The following is a 19,289-nucleotide window of genomic DNA, read 5'->3' as shown; positions in this document are numbered from 1 at the left end:
GGAAATAAAATGTTTTTAAATTCACAAAAGAATTAGAACCAATTTATTCTCTTTTACTAAACTACTGCTTGAAAGGGATAAACCTCTGAAGCACATTATTAAAAACAGCTTAAGCCTATTTAGAGAAACAGGCTTAAGCACTGTATCTGGCTCCATCAGCGGCTTTGGATTCAGGAAAGTGACCCTCTGCTCTCCCCGTGACACCTGCTCACAAGCCAGGAGCTGCCTCTGCCGACACTTGAACATGTAACAAACATGATCAGAAAGTAACGAGACTGTGTCTTCCCTTTTCCCTGATTTTAAATGATATGTTCACTGTAGAAAATTAGGAAAATAGAGAAAATTACAAAGAAGAAAACTAAATCACCAAAGATGCCAATTAATACTTCAGTTTATGTCCTTCTATTCTTTTTTTCTGTACACACAAATTCTTAAGAAACTGAATTAAGCATCAGAATGAGTACTGTTTTCCCCCAAGAAAGCGCTATGCTAATTTCAATAATGGTTCCATTTTAAGTCCTATCTCCAGAGCCTGGAGCACGCTCTTGAAAATCCTCAAAGGAATGTTTAGGATCAAGTGAAAAACTGTTCAGGACCAAGTGTAGGGAATAATGAGAGTAAATGAGACAAAACTTTACCATGAAGAAAGAGACTTTTCCTAGGTGGTTCATAGCCAGCTCAAAATAATTCCAAAGGACAACTACCAAAAATGTTTTGCAAGGTGGCCACAGAAGGAGGTCTGCAGTGCCTCTACAGTGACTAATCCGAAGAGATTTCCCACCACTTATTTGCCCGTGGACAATTTTGGGGGGTGATAATTTTTTAAAAATCATACATTTATTCCCTTCTATCTTCTCTAATTTTTCATAATACCCTCTTTCCCCTTTTTCTCTTATAACACTATCTCCTCCACCAAGTTATGCCTTCTACACACACACACACACAAATCAATATATATCTTATTTATTTTTGACCACAACATTCACAGTTAGACAACTGTCAGAGATTATTCAAGTCACTTTTTCAGTTCCACAATATTAGGCGCTGGGATTAAAAAAAAAAAAGAGGAACGACTCACTCTGTCCCAAGGAACTCTGTTCCATAGAACGTAACGTTGATGCAGTTCTGCCCTCTCCTACAGATTAGGAAAGTGGGTTCCAGGCCCACAATGCCATCTTCCCAAAATCACCTAGGCAGGGACAGATCCCACCAGAACCCTCTTCATGAACCATTCTTCCTTTCACTAATTTGATGTTGTTTTAGTTTCTGTGACATTAAATTCAAAATCGTCTTTAACCATCTTTTCACTCTCTTTAAACACACACACACACACACACACACACACAAAGGCACTAGCCATTTACTTTCTCAGAGCAGCCCAGGTATCCAGGAGCCAGACAGACCTTGTGTTTTGGTATTCATTTCTTGCCACTGCCCTGTACAGCAGTTGCAAACAATTCCTTACACTGGAATCTGGGATTTCTGCCGTGGTATCTTGTTACCAAGTATATTCAGGGGAACATACATTAATACACGATCAATTCTTTTCATTTATAGTGGGAAAACACAGAAAACTACCATATGAAAGAACTGCTTCTATTAAAATTCCACTTAATCCTTACCCACCTGCATCACTGGAGAATAAACACTGTAATAGGTAAACTGAAAATCAACTCTCAGGGCTTTTGAAATCCAATCTCACAATTACTGCTTACCACTGGGGAACCAAAGTCACAACCCTGTTAATACCTGTTTAGTCTAATCCGTCCTTCACTGATTAGAAACAGTAAAAGATCACAGTATTTCCCTTCCTGGCCCTTCCTTCAGTGGCAGTATTTGTAAAAAATAGAAAATTAAAAAGCCCACTGAACACTCAACAGCCCATTACAGCCCCGACGGCACTCACCAGTGCTCAGGTGACAAAACCTGGGACAGGGGCCTTGGGGTAACGTTAACCTGGCACTCTAAACAAACACCAAGGACTCTGTGCATAATGCTACCTTCCTATGTGAAGCAGTAAGTGACAGCTTTGTCTGAAAATAACAAAACAACTCATCAGGCTCCTACTAACCATCTTCTTTTCCTTGCCCTTAAAACCAAGTCTGATTTACCGAGTGCCTCCCAAGTTCAAGGCATGGTACTGAGCACGATGCGTAGGTCATCTAACGATAACAAAGCACTTTGCAACTAGGCTTTCTAATGTACCAGACAAATGGAAAGAGAAGACAGTCGCACTGGAGACTGAAAAATGGCGTGGGAGTGGGTGGAATCAACTTTTAAAATTTTGTCACTTTTGGCATAAAGCATTGACCCCACAGTCTCGCCTTTCATGACAATAAGAGAACATTATCAAATTATAAAACACCCAAACGGTAGGTCCCCACAGCCGTAAGCCCAGCTCTAACAGGAACTGAGGGTAACTCAAGCAGGTGGCTGCGACTTTATCGACATCCCTTTTCTGGAGTCACGGCCAGATTTTCAGGTGGAGGAAATGGAAGGCAAGACAGCATAGGAAAGGGTACATGGTGAGCAAACTGACGTGGATGGAGACAGCTCAAAGAGCACGGCCAGGCTGCAAAGGCATTTCTAGCCACTTCATTTCCTGGACCACTGGGAGTCGTGTCTTCAGCGCACAGAGTGGAAACTCCGACCTCTCTAGAAGTGTGACCTTTGCAGTGAACACTATGCTATGTGGGGATTTCCTCTAAGGTCGAGCTTGGTATGTGCAACCAGATCTTTCAGCTCAGTGTTTCTCAACTGTTTCCATCGTGGCCCCTAAAGGAAAAACCTGTTTCCTTTTCTACTCACAACCTACACTTCTGACACCAGATGTGTGGTTTTTTCCACACCAAGAAATTCTCCAGCTCTTGGAGGACACCAACTGGTGTCCTACAATTTAATGCAATTCTGACACTAGCTACCTGGACTTAGTGGAGACTCCCTGCCCCAGGTTAAGGGCCTCAATTCCGCAAGGCTGTCCCCCTACTCCCCAGCCGACCCCTGACTTCAGACACCAGCTGCAAGGCTCAGGTCGTCACCTGTACTTCTGACCAACTGACTATAAATTAGGGGTCTCTATGAACCCCTCCTCAGGTTTGCTAATTTGCTAGAATGGCTCACAGAACTCAGGAAAGCAATTTACCTACTAAGTTACCAATTTATTATAAAATAATATAACTCAGGAACAGCCAGATGGAGGAGATGCACAGGGCAAGGGGTCCAGGACCTCTATGCGCTCACCAACCTGGAAACTCTCCAAACCCCACTGCTTAGGGTTTTTACTGGGAGTTCCACTATGTAGGAATGGCTGATCAAACCATTGGCCACTGGTGATTAGCTTAACCTCTGCCCCTTCTCCCCTCCTCAGAGGTCCGTGGGGGCGGGGCTGAAAGTTCCAACCCTCTAATCACGTGGTTGCTTACCCTGGCAAACAGCCCCCCACCCTCAGGGCCTTCCCAAGTACTCCATTAACACAAACGCCAGTGTGGCCTGAAGGGGCCAGTTACTGAGTAACAGAAGGTGCTGTTTTCACCTTTACTGCTCTGGAGCTATTTCATGAGACAGGACAAAACCCAAATGTTCTTTTATTGTATTGCAGTAGGAGCTCTGTGCCAGAACTGCGGACAGAGACCCCTCTCACTGCTCAGGGCCTCTCTAGACATTGTTTTTTCCTAATTATGATATATTCTCATTGAAATAATAATATCATGGATATACTGTGTATATGTTTACACGTTATATGCGTATCTGTGCTTTATACATAAAAAGAAGATTTTTTTTGCCTTCAAAATAAATTTCTTGGCTTCAAGAATCAATTTCTTGGGGTGGATAATGCCCTGTTAAGAACAAATGCCTTAGCTTATGAAACAAGACATTGGTAGAGCCAAGAATATGAAGCCAGGTTATTACAAGTTAACCCAGAAGTTATGTCTCTAGGGGGAGGGTATAGCTCAAGTGGTAGAGCGCATGCTTAACATGCATGAGGTCCTGGGTTCAATCCCCGGCACCTCCTCTAAGAATAAGTAAATAAATAAACAAACCAAATTACCTTCCCTCACCAAAGACAAAACAAACAGAAATTATGTCTCTATATCAAGAAGATTTATAAATCGCTTCCTAAAAGAGTAACTTGCCTACAACTGTGGTACTATAATTTAATCTGTTTTGCTTCTACAAGCTGAAATTAAGTAACAAAAACACATTAACTGAGCACCTACTATGTACAAATGAGTCTTAAACTGAAGAGAATACTCTGTTGTGACTCTAAGTGAAATAATTAAAAATAAACTATCTTTCACTTACAAGTAATGCATAAGTATTTATCACATTAACTATTCAGGAGCCTTACCTGCACTTTGGATTACGTGCAGAATGATGGGATAAAGCTAGTATCGACACCATTTCAGGTAGCCTTTTAAAAAGGACTGATCTAAAATGCAGTAAGTTAAAAAGTCCAAAAACTCAGACATGATCATTACTTCCTGGCTATCTCGTTAAAATCTTACTCATGTCAGCAGACACCTCAGCTGAGGGAGCTCTTAAAGGAATGAATTCACCTGGCTCTGCCAATAATTTCCCATGCAGCCTGGATAAATCATTTAACTGCTCTGTGTTCACCTCTCTAACAGCCGACAATGGAAATCAACACCCTGGAATGGAAAAACACAGAACACTCCTGGGCCAGGAGACCTGCCCTCTGGTCCCACCTTAGCTACTGACTCACTGGGTGGGTACAAGGCAAGTCACCTCTCTTCCCTGAGGCCTCATTTTCCCCGTCTGTGAAAGGAAGTCGTCACACCAGCCGCACGCATGGGGAGTCTACGCTCCACATGTCTCCACCTGGCTGGCTGACACACACTAGCATACCCAAAACAACAATGCCCCTTATGAACTTCCATAAAATTCAACAACATGTAATCCCAGTCAATCCAGCCAGTACAAGGCTTGGTAGAAAAAATACTGCACAGAAAAATACTGGGAAGAAAAACATGATAGCTCTTCAAAATAAAAGTCTTACAAAGCTTAGGCCAAGGGCCTTCCTAAGGTGAATTAGGTATAACTGTCATTCATGAGAATTCACTGTGGCCCCTTCGGAATCATCTCTATTTTCTGCCTGGATCACCTCTTAGTGTAATGTACTCCCATAAACTACCTTCTGGGATTTGGGAAATCAAGTCCACATATATACATACATACCCTACACTACAGACTCCAATTAAATCCCTTCTCAGCTTTGGTTTTTCCAAACTCATCATTTAGACAATCTCTATTCTTCCCATCCCCCGTGGTCACTTCAACAGCTCTGAGTTAAATCATTTCCATTGGAACTTTCGTCTCCTCCAAGGAAGATTAGAAAGAAGAGTGATCAAAATGAAAGCCAGTAACAGGGAGAGGCAGGGAAGACACACCGTAGAGGACATTTTCACCACTGTTCTCAGCTCAACGACACAAAGTAACATAAATATCCTTTCCCCAAGCTACCAGCCTGACACATTCTACCTGCTGAGAATTAACAGGACAGTTCTTTGATTTCTCTCTACAATTAACTGCTTCTAGGACCGCTTCACAAAGTACTGAGGCACCTGTTTTTAGAAGCATTCAACCAAAAATGGAGGGCAATCATCTGGCAAGGATGCTACAGAAGCTCTTCATCTACTGGATGGAACAGATTAGCTCAAAAGTGCCTGTAAGTTTTCTTTCTAAAAGCAGTCAAGAGATAAGTCATCCTGTCAATCAACTGGTGATACTGGCTCACCAGCTGAAGTCGCTGTCAATGGGGGCCAGGCTAATAATAGCTCCAGAGGGCGGGCTAGTATTTGAACTGCTCTCCCCTGCTCCCAGGGGGCTTGGCTGAGAATCACTGGATTAAATGACTTCTGAAACCTCCTCTGAATAGGAAAGCCTACTGATACTCTCACACAGACTACAGTTAACGGCCAGTGTCTAAGACCCCTTGTTACCATCACCCAATCATTCCCCCTGTTTCTTCACAATTTTAATGACTGGCTCACGGTCATTTTCTCCAATCCTACTTCTGCCTGAATTCTTAGCAAGCTGAATCTACACACAGGTGGCCCTTCCCAGAACCTGACTCGGCTCACTAAACTTGTTTTGTTGATGCTGTCCTCTGCCCTGCTTCAGCCTTGTGTTCCCATGGTCACACGATGAGATCTTCTGTTTACCAACTACAACCCCTCCATCATCTCAATTTCATGCATCCCACTCTCTGGCCACCCCGTATCTTCCCAGCTCACCCCCACCCCCTTACAGTACCTCAACTTGACTGTCCTTCAACTCCAATGGGATCTCCAGGCAACCACCTTCTCCACTGACCCTGTCCCCACTGATCTACTCTCTCCTTTTCTTACCCATCTTAACTTCCACAGTCAATCATTACAATCATTCTCTTATATACACTGCCTCACCCCTTGCCTCGCTCTTGCTTGGTAAAAGCACAACTGATTAGTCCATGTTAGGAACCATGTAGTGAAGGCAGCTGGGGAGACACCCCCCCACAGGCACACACACCCCCATGCTGCCTGGCTCTACCATGAATTTCTCACACCAGACTTCCAGCCGGCCCCTTCATGCTGTCCAGCAGTCATTCATGTCTATCGTTTCAGCCTCTTCGCACCCAACCATAGGTTCATCTACTCTCTCCCTCTCCTGGATGACATTCACATTTTCTCTCTCCTCCAACCCTAATGCTACTCTGCTCTCAGCTGATAACCTGGCTTCCTACTGAGAAAACTGAAACAATCCGAAGTAGCTTCCCCAGATTTCCATGCCACACCTCCCCGACCCAGCAACACCTGCACCCACATCCTCCACTCCTGCCTCTTTCCACGGACTTACTTTCCCCTCCTCCCCACGGCCAGCCCCTCCACTGCCCACCCCCCCCGCCTACTTAAAGACATCACTCCAGCACTTCTGCCTTCTCACCTCCTTCACCAGTTTTCTGCTCTTTCCTGGATCTTTTCCTTCAGCCTAGGAAATGCTGCTCCTGTTCTCATCTTAAAAAAATAAAACTCAACCACACTCTTCTCACTAGTACCCACCTATTTCTTTACTCCTTTTTCCTGCAAAACTTCCAGAATGGTTTAGAGTCACCTTCTCCAATTCCTCTCCTCCCAATCCCCCTCAAACCTCTTTCACTGAAACTGCTCTCCTCAAGGTCACTAATGACCTCCACGCTGCTAAACCCCAAGGTCAATCCTCGCTCTCACCTCACTGGGCCTGTGAGCGGCACTGGCACAGCTGAGCCCTCCTTCCACCTGACAGCACTCCCCTTGTGCTTGCAGGACTCTGCACCCTGCACTTTCCCACCCCACCCATCACCCTTTCTTCCTCAGTGTCCTCGGCTGCTTCCTTCTCCTCCTGCTGTCCTCCTCACGGTGGGATGCCCCTGGGCTGAGTCCTTGGTCCTCTTTACTCACTACACTTACTCCCCTGGTAATCTCATCCAGGTTCAAGGTTTTAAATGCCAAGCGTATGCCTCCTTTCACAAACCCCTCACCTCTATCCCTCTGGCTACTTGGTCCCTCCACTTGGAAGTGTAGTGCCCATCTCAAAGTTAACACGCTCAGAACTAGATGACTCCTGGATCACTCTGCCCCGCGAAGTCTGCTTCCCCTGCGGCTTCCTCACTGCAGCTGATGGCAACCCATCCTTCAGATCGCTCAGGCCCCAGCCCTGGAGTCCTCCTTGACGGCCCTCTACCTCTCACATCTCACATCCAAACCCTTGGGAAATCACGCTGGCATGACCTGAAAATAGATCCAGCACTGGACCTTTTCTCATTCCGTCCATTGCTACGACTCTGGTGGCCACTCGGCCACCACTCTCTCTCACCTGGAGTATCACCGTCGCCTCCTAAGAGAGCTTCCCGGTCCCTCACCTCCTCCGCCATCTATTCCCCACAAAGCAGCCAGAGAGCTCTTCATAACTGTGAAGTCAGATCATGTTATTCTTCTATTCAGCAAAAGCTCCCCAGCTGACCCTGCGTAAACGTGGAAGTCACTACGATGGCCAACAAGACCCTAAATAATCTGGTCCTCCGCTCTCTCTCTGACCGCCCCTCCCCCAGCCGTAGTGCGTTCCTCGATATTCTTCAAACACTTCAGCATCCCTTCTCGAACTCAGGGCCTTCGCTGTAGCTTTCCCGTGGCTGCTCCGCTCTTCTCCCAGACACCGCATGGCAAATACCTCCTCCCCCTCCTCACACCTCAAGCTCTCAAGAAGACCTGCTTGGACCACCCTGTTTAATACTGCGGTCTGCCCAGCCATCCCCACACCCCTAGCCCTGCCTTATTTTCCCTCTCAGGTCACTCATCGTCTTCTAACACACTGTTCAACTTACTACTTGCACCACCTCCTGACCACTGTCTCCCACCAGAATGAAAACCCCACAAGGACAGAAATGTTGGTTTTGTTTCCTGACGTATCCCCAGCACACAGACCAATGTCTGGCACCTAGTACTCAGTAAGAATTTTTCTGAATGAATGAATGAATGAATGAATGAACATTTGAAATAGGATCTTAAATTGTGAACCAGTAAGAAATTTGAGGTCAACAGAAGAAAAACTCAAATGGTGCAGACACAGCAAGGGTCTCAGTTGCGCCCCAGACAAGCAGCTACTTACAAAGGCTGTCTTGCTCCTTTCTGGTCTCAAGGAGGACCATTTACTACAAGCACTGCTGACCTTGTCACACTAGCCGTACTCGAAATACGCACCAAGGAAGCACAGAGGACAGGGCCCACTGTTTCCACCTCTGCCTCCAGGTGCCTCTACATTAAGCACAGCCCTGTCTCTCCCCTCTGGCTTTGTACGTCAGAGGAGTGATGCCAAGACTCCACGCCTTAGGAAAGGGAGAAAGTCAATCAGTCAGGGGGCTAATGCAGCTTTCAGAATGCCTACTTTATTCCCACGGATTAAGCACAGACTCCTACAAGTTAGAACTAGATGACTATCATTTATGCCAGTGGTTCTCAACCAGGGCTGCGTATCTGAATTCCTGAGACACCTAAAAAATACTGTAGCCACCCCTCCCCTCTAAGAGAAATGGTCTGGGTGAGACCCAGACCGCACAGGTCATAAAAGTTTCCCCGGTGATTCAACTGTGCAGCCAGGGCCATGGATGGAGACCAACCTCATTTTCCAGATTAAATATGAAGCCTGCACAGAGTAAGATGTGCCTAATGGCACACAGTGAAATGACAGTGTTGGGACAGGAAACTCATTTGATTCTGTAGAGAAACAGCAGTAAAGGAGAGATGTTTCATCACAACATAATAATTTATAAGGCTGCGTGTTATAGGAGTTAAATGCATGAGACATCAAAATTATAGAGATCCAAGTTCAGATCAGGGGCTTTGATAGTTAATAGCTAATATCTGTGGTCCTTAAACTTGGCTGCATATTGTAATTACCTGGGGATAATTACTGAGAAGGTTTTTTAAAATCTCTAGGCCCAGGCCTCACCTCCTAACAATTGATACAGAATCTCTGGGAGTGAGATGCAGGCATCAGTACTTTTTGAAGTTCCCCGGGTGACTCTAGTGTGCAAACAAGGTTGAGAACTGATGACTTAAATGACCTTGGGGAACTTACTTGACTTCTCTATGTCTAACTCATTCAGGTCCTGTGATGAAATAAGGTAACGTCTGGACAGAAGCGGCTCATCAGCACGATCACTTCCTTCTACCACCGCCACCGCCCCTTCTACCATTAGTATCATTAGTGACACTATTCCCTTCCTCCCTCCATTCCTCCCTCCTTTCCTCTCTCCTTCTTACTGAGATATCATTTACATATCTTAAGATTCATCTTCTTTAAAGTATAACATCTGGTGGTTTCTAGTATGTTCACAAAGTTGTATAACCATCACTTTGTAATTCCAAAACACTTTCATCACCCCAAAAAGAATTCCCATATCCCCTCTTTTGAGCCCCTGGGCACCACTAGTCTATTTTCGGTCTATGAATTTACTCTGACACTTCATTTAAATAGAATCACTAAAATATGTGGCCTTTGCATCTGGCTTTTTTTCATTTAAGCAGAATGTTTTTGAGGTCCACTCGCGTTGTAGCAGGCATCCATGATTCGTTTCTTTTTGTGGCTGAATAATATTCCATTGTAGGGGTATTCTTTTCAGCAGGTGCTTCCAGTCCAGCAGCTGTTTCCACTTTCCTGTCTATTATGAATGGTGCCTCTAGGAACACGTGTGCACAAGTTTTCTCTCGGGTGTAGTACCTATAAGCGGAATTGCTGGGTCATGTGGTTTAACTTTTAGAGCAATCACTCCTGTTCCATAGTGGCTGCAGCCCTGTTTTCCACTCCCGCCACCAGTGTATGAGGGTTCTAGTTCCTCCATATCCTCACCAACGCTTGTTACTGTCTCTTTTTGATTACAGCCAACATGGTGGGTATGAAGCAGTTTCTGAGTTTGAGATTTCCCTGACGCCTAATGATGCTGAGCATCTTTTCGTGTGCTTACTGGCCATTTGTGTATCTTCTTTGGAAAAATGTCTGTTCAACTTCTCCCACCATTTTTAAATTGGGTTGACTTTTTATTACTGAGCTGTATGAGTTCTGTATACATTCTAGATACTAGATCCTTATCAGATACACGTATGGTTGATAAACACTTCCTACCATTCTGCAGGTTATCTCTCCCCTTTCCTAAGTGTCCTTTGAAGTTCAAAAGTCTTTAATTTTGAATGAAATCCTATCTATTTCTGATTTGGTTGTTTCTGTACCATTAACTTTTGTGTGCATGTGTTTTCAGCTCCACAGTATATCCTTCATTTCTTTCTTTTTTAATTGAAGTATGGTTGATTTACAATATTGTGTTAGTTTTAGGTATAAAGCAAAATAATTCAGTTTTATATACATATATCTTTTTCTGATTATTTTCCATTATAGGCTATAAAAAGATATTGAATACAGTTCCCTGTACTATACAGTAAATCCTTACTGCTTACCTATTTTACATAGTTTGTATCTGTTCATCCCATACTCCTAATTTATCCTTCCCTCCCACCCCCACTCGCCTCTGTATCATTAACTTTTGAGGAAGAGACTAGGAGCAAAAAATTATTCAGATATACTATTACCAGCTTAAGTTGTTCAGACTTTTAATAAGCAAAGGATTGAGCTGTCTATTCATTTAAATCAGGAATTCCCACTTAGGAAACACAGCCACTTTATCCTGGTGGAAGACAGGAAGGAAGCTACTCATTTCTAAGTTTTTAATTAACTAGATTTTCAGGTTAAGCATTTGGCTTTTGAATGCCGAGCGGCCAGTAAACCACAAAGAAACAAAACCCTAGTCAGATCTGTACATTTTCAGGGATATTTGCTGTAACAGCTAAATTCTCATAGTCCTTACTAGAATTAGAAATTTTTTTAAGATGAGCACATTTTAAACATATTTTTAATAAGTTTCAAACTAATATTTTTCTGAATCAGTACAAAATTAAAGATCAGTATGGCAAAACCTCAGTATTCTAATACTGCTTGATAAATACCAAATAGATAATACATAATCCAAAATAATTAACTGAAATTATGTAACCAGCATTGTAATAATCCCAAAGAATCAACTGTGATTACAGTATTACTGTAATTTTTTCTAATAAAAAAAACCCCAGTCTTTTGAGGAATCTCCATACTGCTTTCCACGGTGGCTGCACCAAACTGCATTCCCACCAGCAGTGTAGGAGGGTTCCCTTTTCTCCACAGCCTCTCCAGCATTTGTCATTTGTGGACTTTTGAAAAAAACAGGGGGAGGGTATAGCTTAAGTGGTAGAGCACATGCTTAGTATACACAAGGCCATGGGTTCAGTCCCCAGTACCTCCTCCAAAAATAAATAAGTAAACCTAATTACCTCCCCCCAAAAAATGTTTTAAATTTTTAATTAAAAATTATTTTAATTAATTTAATTTTAAAAATTAATTTAATTTTTTAAAAATTTTAAATTAAAAAAATAAATTAAATAACAAAAAAACTAGTCATGAATATCCTAAAAGTGACATTTTCAGGTGGCACTACTGTCCACATTTCCCTGTTTCACATTCAGTATGGCATTTACTATGTTACATATTATCAATTTCTGCCACAGGAGCCCGTTTCTAATTTGTTCAGTTTCTTTATTTCCTCCCTCTATATAGATTTTGAAGTTTGTAAATGCTTTTTTCATTGATTGCCATAATCATACAATTTTTCCCCCTGTAACCTGTTCATGTGGTGATTCAAATAGATTTTTCTTTTATTAAAGAATGCTACACTTGGAATAACCCAACTAGGTCATACTATATTCTCTTTATGGATTTCTGGGTTAGGGTTGCTAATATTTTGATTAAAATCATGGCATCTATGTTCATAAATGAGATGGCCTCTAATAAGTTTCTTTACTGGTACTACCTTTAGGGATTTGGATTGTTTTAAGCTAGCCTTAGAATGAATTAGGTAAGCTGCCTCTCTTACTGTTCTCTAAACTCTTGTGTAAAAATTTATTCCTTCCTTAAACAACTGGCTGCATATCCAATAGAAAGACAAACAAAAAAAGAATTACCTCTAATATCTTTCTTTACTTTGTCAACCAACTATTTGATTCAAAATTTTTTTTCTTAGTTTAAAAAGCTTTGAGTGCTGACGGCTGCACAACAATGTGGATGTACTTTAATGCTTCTGAACTGTATACTTACACATGGTAAATTTCATGCTATGTATATTTAACCACAATTTTTGAAAACTAAGAGAAAAATAAAAGGAGAGAAAGATAAAAATGGGGAAAATGAAAGAGAAAGAGAGGTAGAAAAGATGGAGATCCCCCAAATAAATAAACCAGTGAGAGCACCTGCTGGCAGACAACATTCCAAACTATACTTCAATAAAACATTAAAAAAAAAAAACAACCAACAGTCTGCTGGGAAGCCGGCACAGTTCACTCAGACCACCAGCAAAGTAAGACTGCAGAGAGCGCAGGAGGCAGGGCAATCCTAGGGCAGTAACACAACCCATCGTATATTCATACAGAGCTGTGTCTCTAAGATGTGGGGCTATATACAAGGATGTCCCTCACGCTTCCTAAGATGAGGGTTGCATCCAAATGTCGCTGTATTTCCATATCTAGGGCTCCTCCGAAAGGACAAGTTAAATTTCCTTCACACCATGTAGGTCAAGATTCTCTTAAATATGGAACTAAGCTAGTGGCAACATTTTGGTTTTTTGGTTAACGGCAAACCAATGTACCACCACTGTAGAGAAAGAATGAAATAAAACGAAGATACATCTAGGCAAAGAACCACGAAAAGCCCACAGTGGGCCTCCTTTGTCTGTAGTTCTCTTTAAGAGTACCGTTTCAGTGCATCTGACTGTCCTTTACGATTAGATTACCGCATTCTGTTATTCTTATTTTGTAGTTGGCTTTATTCCTTTGATAACTATGTAAGTTTAGAAAGCTAAAGATCTAATCTGTTCTTAGGAACAATAATTAGTACATACACGAAAACTTAAAAAATGTGCAGCTTAATGTATATATGTATTTACATGCAATATAATGTGTATGTGCAGTCGAACTGGAATAATTCTACATAATAAAACTGAAAAATGGGAAAAAAACACTTTTATGTATGATACCATGATAATGGATAACCATCATTATACATTTATCTAAATGCCAAAATTGTACAACACTAACAGTAAACCCTAATGTAAACCATGGGTGATTACGATGAGTCAATACAGGTCCATCAAGTGAAACAAATGTACCACTGTTCTGGGGTGCTGATAAGAGGGAGCTCATACATGCGTTGGGGTAGGAGACATATGGGAAATCTATATACTTTCCTCTCAATTTTTCTGTGAATCTAAAACTGTTCTAAAAAAAGTAGTCTTAATGATAACAATAAAGAATTTAATATTTGCACACACACAAAAAAAGAGTACTGGTTAGAGTCTGAACAGCATTTTTTTCAGAAAATACCTTTGACCACAATTCCAAAGTAATAAAGTACATTCAGTCCACCTTCTAAATTTATAGCTATAAACGTAAATTACAAGGCAGTACTTCTTTAATGTATAAACTTGGGGGACAGATTTTTTCAAAAAGTGATTGAAGCCAAATAAGCTCTTCTGAAAATATTTCTCATAAATATAACAAGCACCACTGAATATAATGTTATTCCAGACTGATCCAGTTTATGTACCATACCTTAAACGCACTGTTACAGTGAAGACAGCCGACAGCAATGCCTCACTATGCTACGTTTTCAACAAGAAATGATGAAAGAATGAATGGGAAGGACCAAGCCTCAAGGGGAGCTTGCTCTGGTAACAGGGAGATGACAACATAGGGTAAAATCTCTTTACTTTTTCTAGATCTGTCATGACCTTAACCTGATTGCTACTACAACAGAATAAAATCTAATTTATCTGTGCAATTCAATGTAACAGACATATCAGATTCCCCCTAGAAAGAATAAAGTGAGGAGAAAGGAGACAGAAGGAAAGGGGAGGAATATCTTTCTATGCCAGGACGAAACTCTCCAGTGATGGCGCGGGCTAGGTCAGATCTCAGGCAAGCTAAGGGGCGCCCAGCTCACTTTACACTCGAGGGGCAACCAAACACTGAAATGAAATATTCTATTTCTATAAAATTGATCTTCCACTTGACCCTTCATCTCAGGGAAGATGGGGTGAGTTCACTTAAATATGACTTTTCTCATTCCTTCTGTAGTGTTTCACCTAGCATAACATGCCCACTGAGGCTGCCAAGTGCTACAGAGAAGAGCAAAACGCTGCGGAGGCCATAATTCCTGAAGAAATATGTTATAGGTGGAATTATATCCACCCTCAAATTCTTATGTTGAAGTTCTAACCCCCAATACCTCAGAACGTTACCTTATTTGTAGATACAATTAGCTAGGGGGAAGTCATGTTGGGGTAGGGTGGGCCCTTAATTCATTATGACTATTATCCTATAACGAAGACGTGAACAGAGACAGGCACCCAGGAGGATACCTCGTGAAGACTGGAGTGATGCCACTGCAAACCAAAGAACTACCAGAAGCTAGAAGAGAGACCTGGAACACATCCTTCCCCAGCATCTTCCGAGGGAGCACAGCCCTGCTGACACCTCGATTTTGGACTTCTGGCATCTAGAACTGTGAGACAATAAATACTTGCTGTATTTTGTTAAGCCTCCAGTTTGTTGTATTTTGCTTCTGCAGCCTCAAGCAAACTGCTACAGACATTAAGAGGCTGATGCACACCAACGAGCCTTCTCCCTTCTGACTGCATTTCGGACCCAGCTTCTCCCCCTACAGCTATGGCCAGCACGTGAGCCCAGGTCCGAGCGCTGAACTGCAGCAGCAGCTGCCCGGTCTCCTGACTTCAGGCTCTACCTCCACCTGCTTCAGTCGCCTGCTTCAATCGCCTGCATACCACCATGGCATGAACCTTTCAAAGATGCCAACTTCTCTGCACTACTCTCTTGTGAACGAAAATCTCTAGTACAGGAAAAAGCCCACATTCTCCTGCCTTGAATACAGGCCTCTCTCTTCTAAGCTAGCTCCAGCTGCTAGGCGAGAGTCTTCCAGTGGCCCTAGAACATAAACCATCATTCTCCATGCCACGCTTCCTGCCCTGCTTGCCACTCTCGACCCGCCCCTTCACCAACCTCAATCTTGACCATCCCATGAGGACGGCTGCCAAGACCCACTTTCGCTTGACGCTCTCTCTATGCTCAAGCCCACAGTAAAGGCCACATCTCTGGTCTTGACGCCTTTGCTGCTTTTATCAGTCATTCTGTACGTATCAAAGGCTGCCTTGCACGGTTACCCAGCATTTTATAAGTGCACACTTTGGGCCTATGAGATCCTTAAGGATAGGATTCATATTTCACAATTTTGGGGCATTTCTCAAAGTCAAAGACAATGCCAGGCATATCACAGGCAAGCTCTAAATTCTTGTTGAATTAACTATTAAACAAACATTTAAAATTCTTAGAAATGTTACTTTTGGCTCTTCCTTGACCTGGGAACTTAAAATTGAACAAATCTGCAGAGTTGATACAACCCTAATGCTTCCACATATATCCAAAGAATTTAAAACTTCCAAGGAACAGGAGAAAAAACGCTGTAGGGCCTTCAGTCCCAAGTTACTTACCATTCTTCATCACTACATTGGACCAGACATTGGCATTCAAGGCTTGGACAATTCGCTTTACTCCTGTAGATTCTGGGAAGTCATCTGATCAGGGAGGAGAAATACATAAATTTAGGCACACACTTATACATACATACATACCTACAACTGTCCCTCAGTATCCGTGGGGGACTGGTTCCAGGATCCCCCATGGATACCAAAATCTGTGGATGCTCAAGTCTCTTATATAAAGCGGCACAGTATTCACATATAATCTATGTACATCCTCCAATATACTTTAATCATCTCTCAATTACTTATAGTACCTACTACAATACAGAGTTTTTGGAACTTTTTGGAATTTTTTTCTGAATATTTTTGGTCCTCTACTGCTTGAATCCGTGGCCTTAAAACCCCTGGACACAGAACGCTAACTATAAGTGTATATATAAGCCCTCAAGCCACGTTTTAAAATAACTGTGGCTTAATTATCTTGCTTATTTACTTGTTACTTCACATTGTAACTTACGTCATAAGGAAAAATATTGTGCAAATACAGAGCTTAGAGCTCCTGATAAGAATTATCTAGAAACTAAAACAATTAAATAAATACACAATATAAAAGGTTTATATAATAAAGTCAACCCCATTACCTCACCAATGGAATCTATTCATATTCCCCTGAAAATGTTAGTTTCCATCAATTACACAATCCTAGGATAGTACTAGAAATCCCAGTCTTGGCTATTTACAGACAGTGAGTTTCCTGAGGGCAGGAATCGTTCTCTTTGTGTGCTATAAAATCTTGTAAATGCCCTAACTTCTCCTAGGAACTATACAACGATAATTATTGTTTATAACAGATATTCAGAGAACAACTTCTTGATCAGAGGAAGTTTAAGAGAGAGAAGTGAAATTACTATAACCATAAGTGAAGGAGACAGCCAAAGGGTCATTGAAAAAAAAAAAAAAACTTAGTTTAGTGTGTCTAGAATTTAACAGATACTGCTCAAAGTAACAGGCCAATAATCTGACAGTGTATTAGTAACAAGGCTGTATTCTTAGCTACAATGTAGGTAAGAGTGTGTACAAAGGAAATGGAGATCCTTCAGTTAACGAGTTTTGTAAGACTGCATGCAGAAAATAGCAGCAGAAATAATTTTCATGTGGTTTAAAGAGAAAAGTCTAACAGTTTACAGAGAACAGTCCACAGAGAACCTGTCTCTAGTGGCCCGGCCTGGCCCTGGGTGGTTTAACAGGAAGAGCAGAGAATCAGAAGTCAGGAGATATGAATTTGAACCCAGGCTCTGTAACTTACTAGCTATTTGACTAAGGGCAAATTACTCATGCTATTCTCAAAGACAAGTGGGGATGGCACCACTCTGCACCTCTCCCAGAGAGAAGACGCGCTGGAACTTATGATTTACTGGTGTGACCTTCCCTCTAGACTGGAAACTCCTGGAAGGCAGGAATCATGTCTTCTTGAGTTCATTATTCCCACTACCTAAACCTAAACCCACTACTTTCGGTGCCCGAAAGACTGCAGGCATTCAGAAACCGATGAACTGACGACTCATTTACAGAACACCAACCCACCCAACAACATAACAGAAACATGGGCAGGACTAAACTGCAGATGCCCTACACAGATGCACTTATCACCATCGATGTTTAAATGAAGAAATAAAAGGCATGTTTATCTTAACTATGAATGATTCAGTTCTTGAAAGAATAACTAATACTTCAGATGATATAACCAGGAACCAAAAGTATGGTCTGAAATAAAGAGCTAGAATCAATAAGATGAATTTAACACGAACAAGCACCAAGTCTCATACTGATGTTCAACTAATACATGTCAATAAAGGATGAGGATATATGGCTTGGGAACAGTCTGCGTTAAAACATTCTAGGAAGGTTTTAGTCATTTTACCTAAAGACGATATGTTGACATCTCTTTGAAGACTGAGATGAATTAATATAACATTATTCGGACAAGGAGCGAGAAGCAGCACAGTGGTATAAAGGAGCAGAGATTCCAAAATAAAACCAGGTAAAATAAATGCCTCAAATTCTGACTCTCAAGAACAATAAGAGAACATTCTAGTGCCAGAAGTGAACAGTCACACACATGCTTATACACATAAAACGGCACAAGTTTTAGGAGTCCTAGAACAACATGAAAGATAAATTGTACTTATTAATTTTCAATATTCTTAAAAATGTACATGGGGGAAAAATCAGCCCTTTTATTTAATTTTTGTCCTTTTCTTCTCTGGCAGGGCTTTATTCCTGAAGACAAAAACAATCTGGAAAAATTCTAAAAAAGCCAGAATATAGAAAAATACTTCTTAATTTCTTTTTTTTTAAAAAATATAGGCTTCCGGCAATGATTACTTACAGCCTCCCTAGGTACTTTAATTCACATTGGTTGCCCTGCTTAGAATGTCTGTTGCAACAACTGGCATCTTCCTGCCAGTCCTCTAAGTCCAGGACCTTCTCCATTTCTTCCCCATGGAGCAGGTGACATGTGAGAGCTCACGGTGCCAACGCATCCTTTGAGCTTCTAAAGAGAAATAACCTCCTCGTCTCTGAAATTCCATGGCACGAATATTTTTTTAACAATACTTATGACATTCCAATTGGTAATTCAGTTGTCTGTGTACATGTTTCATCTCTTGCACTAGAGGATAAGGTTTTGGTAGGCCAAAACCCATCTGATCTTGGTAGACCCCAGAGCAGCTAACACAGCTGTACTTTGAAGGAGAAAAGATGAGTAGAGGGATGGGAGAAGGGGAAGAAGCAGAAAGTCTATTGTGAAGGAGAAGGAAGTACAGAGCCACCCCCGGAAGGCAGGGAGGGGTGACAGTGCATTCTGGGTCTATCTTTGGCGTCTAATATCCAGAAGACATACGCATAGTACCGGCATGCCCCAGGGGTTCCTGGGAATTCAGCCTCCGGTTACTACAGATTCAAAATAAGCACGACTCAACTGAGTGGAAAATAAATTCCTTTTCAAAATGCAATGTCAAAAAAAAAATTCAAAATAAGGAACATAAACTTCAACCATTTATGAATATAGGTCAAACCCTCCTTTGCTGGTAGCAGAGAAAGGATAAGAGATTGGGCAAATGAC

At 41.8% G+C, this 19,289-nt stretch overlaps 1 protein-coding gene across 4 annotated transcripts in view; it reads right to left on the bottom strand.

Annotated features, from left to right (window-relative positions):
• Positions 1 to 19,289, bottom strand: part of AAGAB (alpha and gamma adaptin binding protein) — a 56,857-nt gene that overhangs the window by 21,271 nt on the left and 16,297 nt on the right. For all 4 annotated transcript variants that reach the window (XR_012507730.1, XM_074366273.1, XM_074366275.1 and 1 more), the window contains exon 5: positions 16,175 to 16,258. Coding sequence is in view for 3 of the 4 variants with exons in the window: in XM_074366273.1 (XP_074222374.1) it covers positions 16,175 to 16,258 (84 nt within the window). In the remaining variant the exon portion in view is untranslated. The remainder of the gene's footprint in view (positions 1 to 16,174; positions 16,259 to 19,289) is intronic.

The sequence above is a fragment of the Camelus bactrianus genome, chromosome 6 (assembly GCF_048773025.1).
Source record: "Camelus bactrianus isolate YW-2024 breed Bactrian camel chromosome 6, ASM4877302v1, whole genome shotgun sequence".
In the NCBI taxonomy this organism is placed as follows: Eukaryota; Metazoa; Chordata; class Mammalia; order Artiodactyla; family Camelidae; genus Camelus; species Camelus bactrianus.
This window is presented reverse-complemented; position numbering and strand designations above follow the sequence as displayed.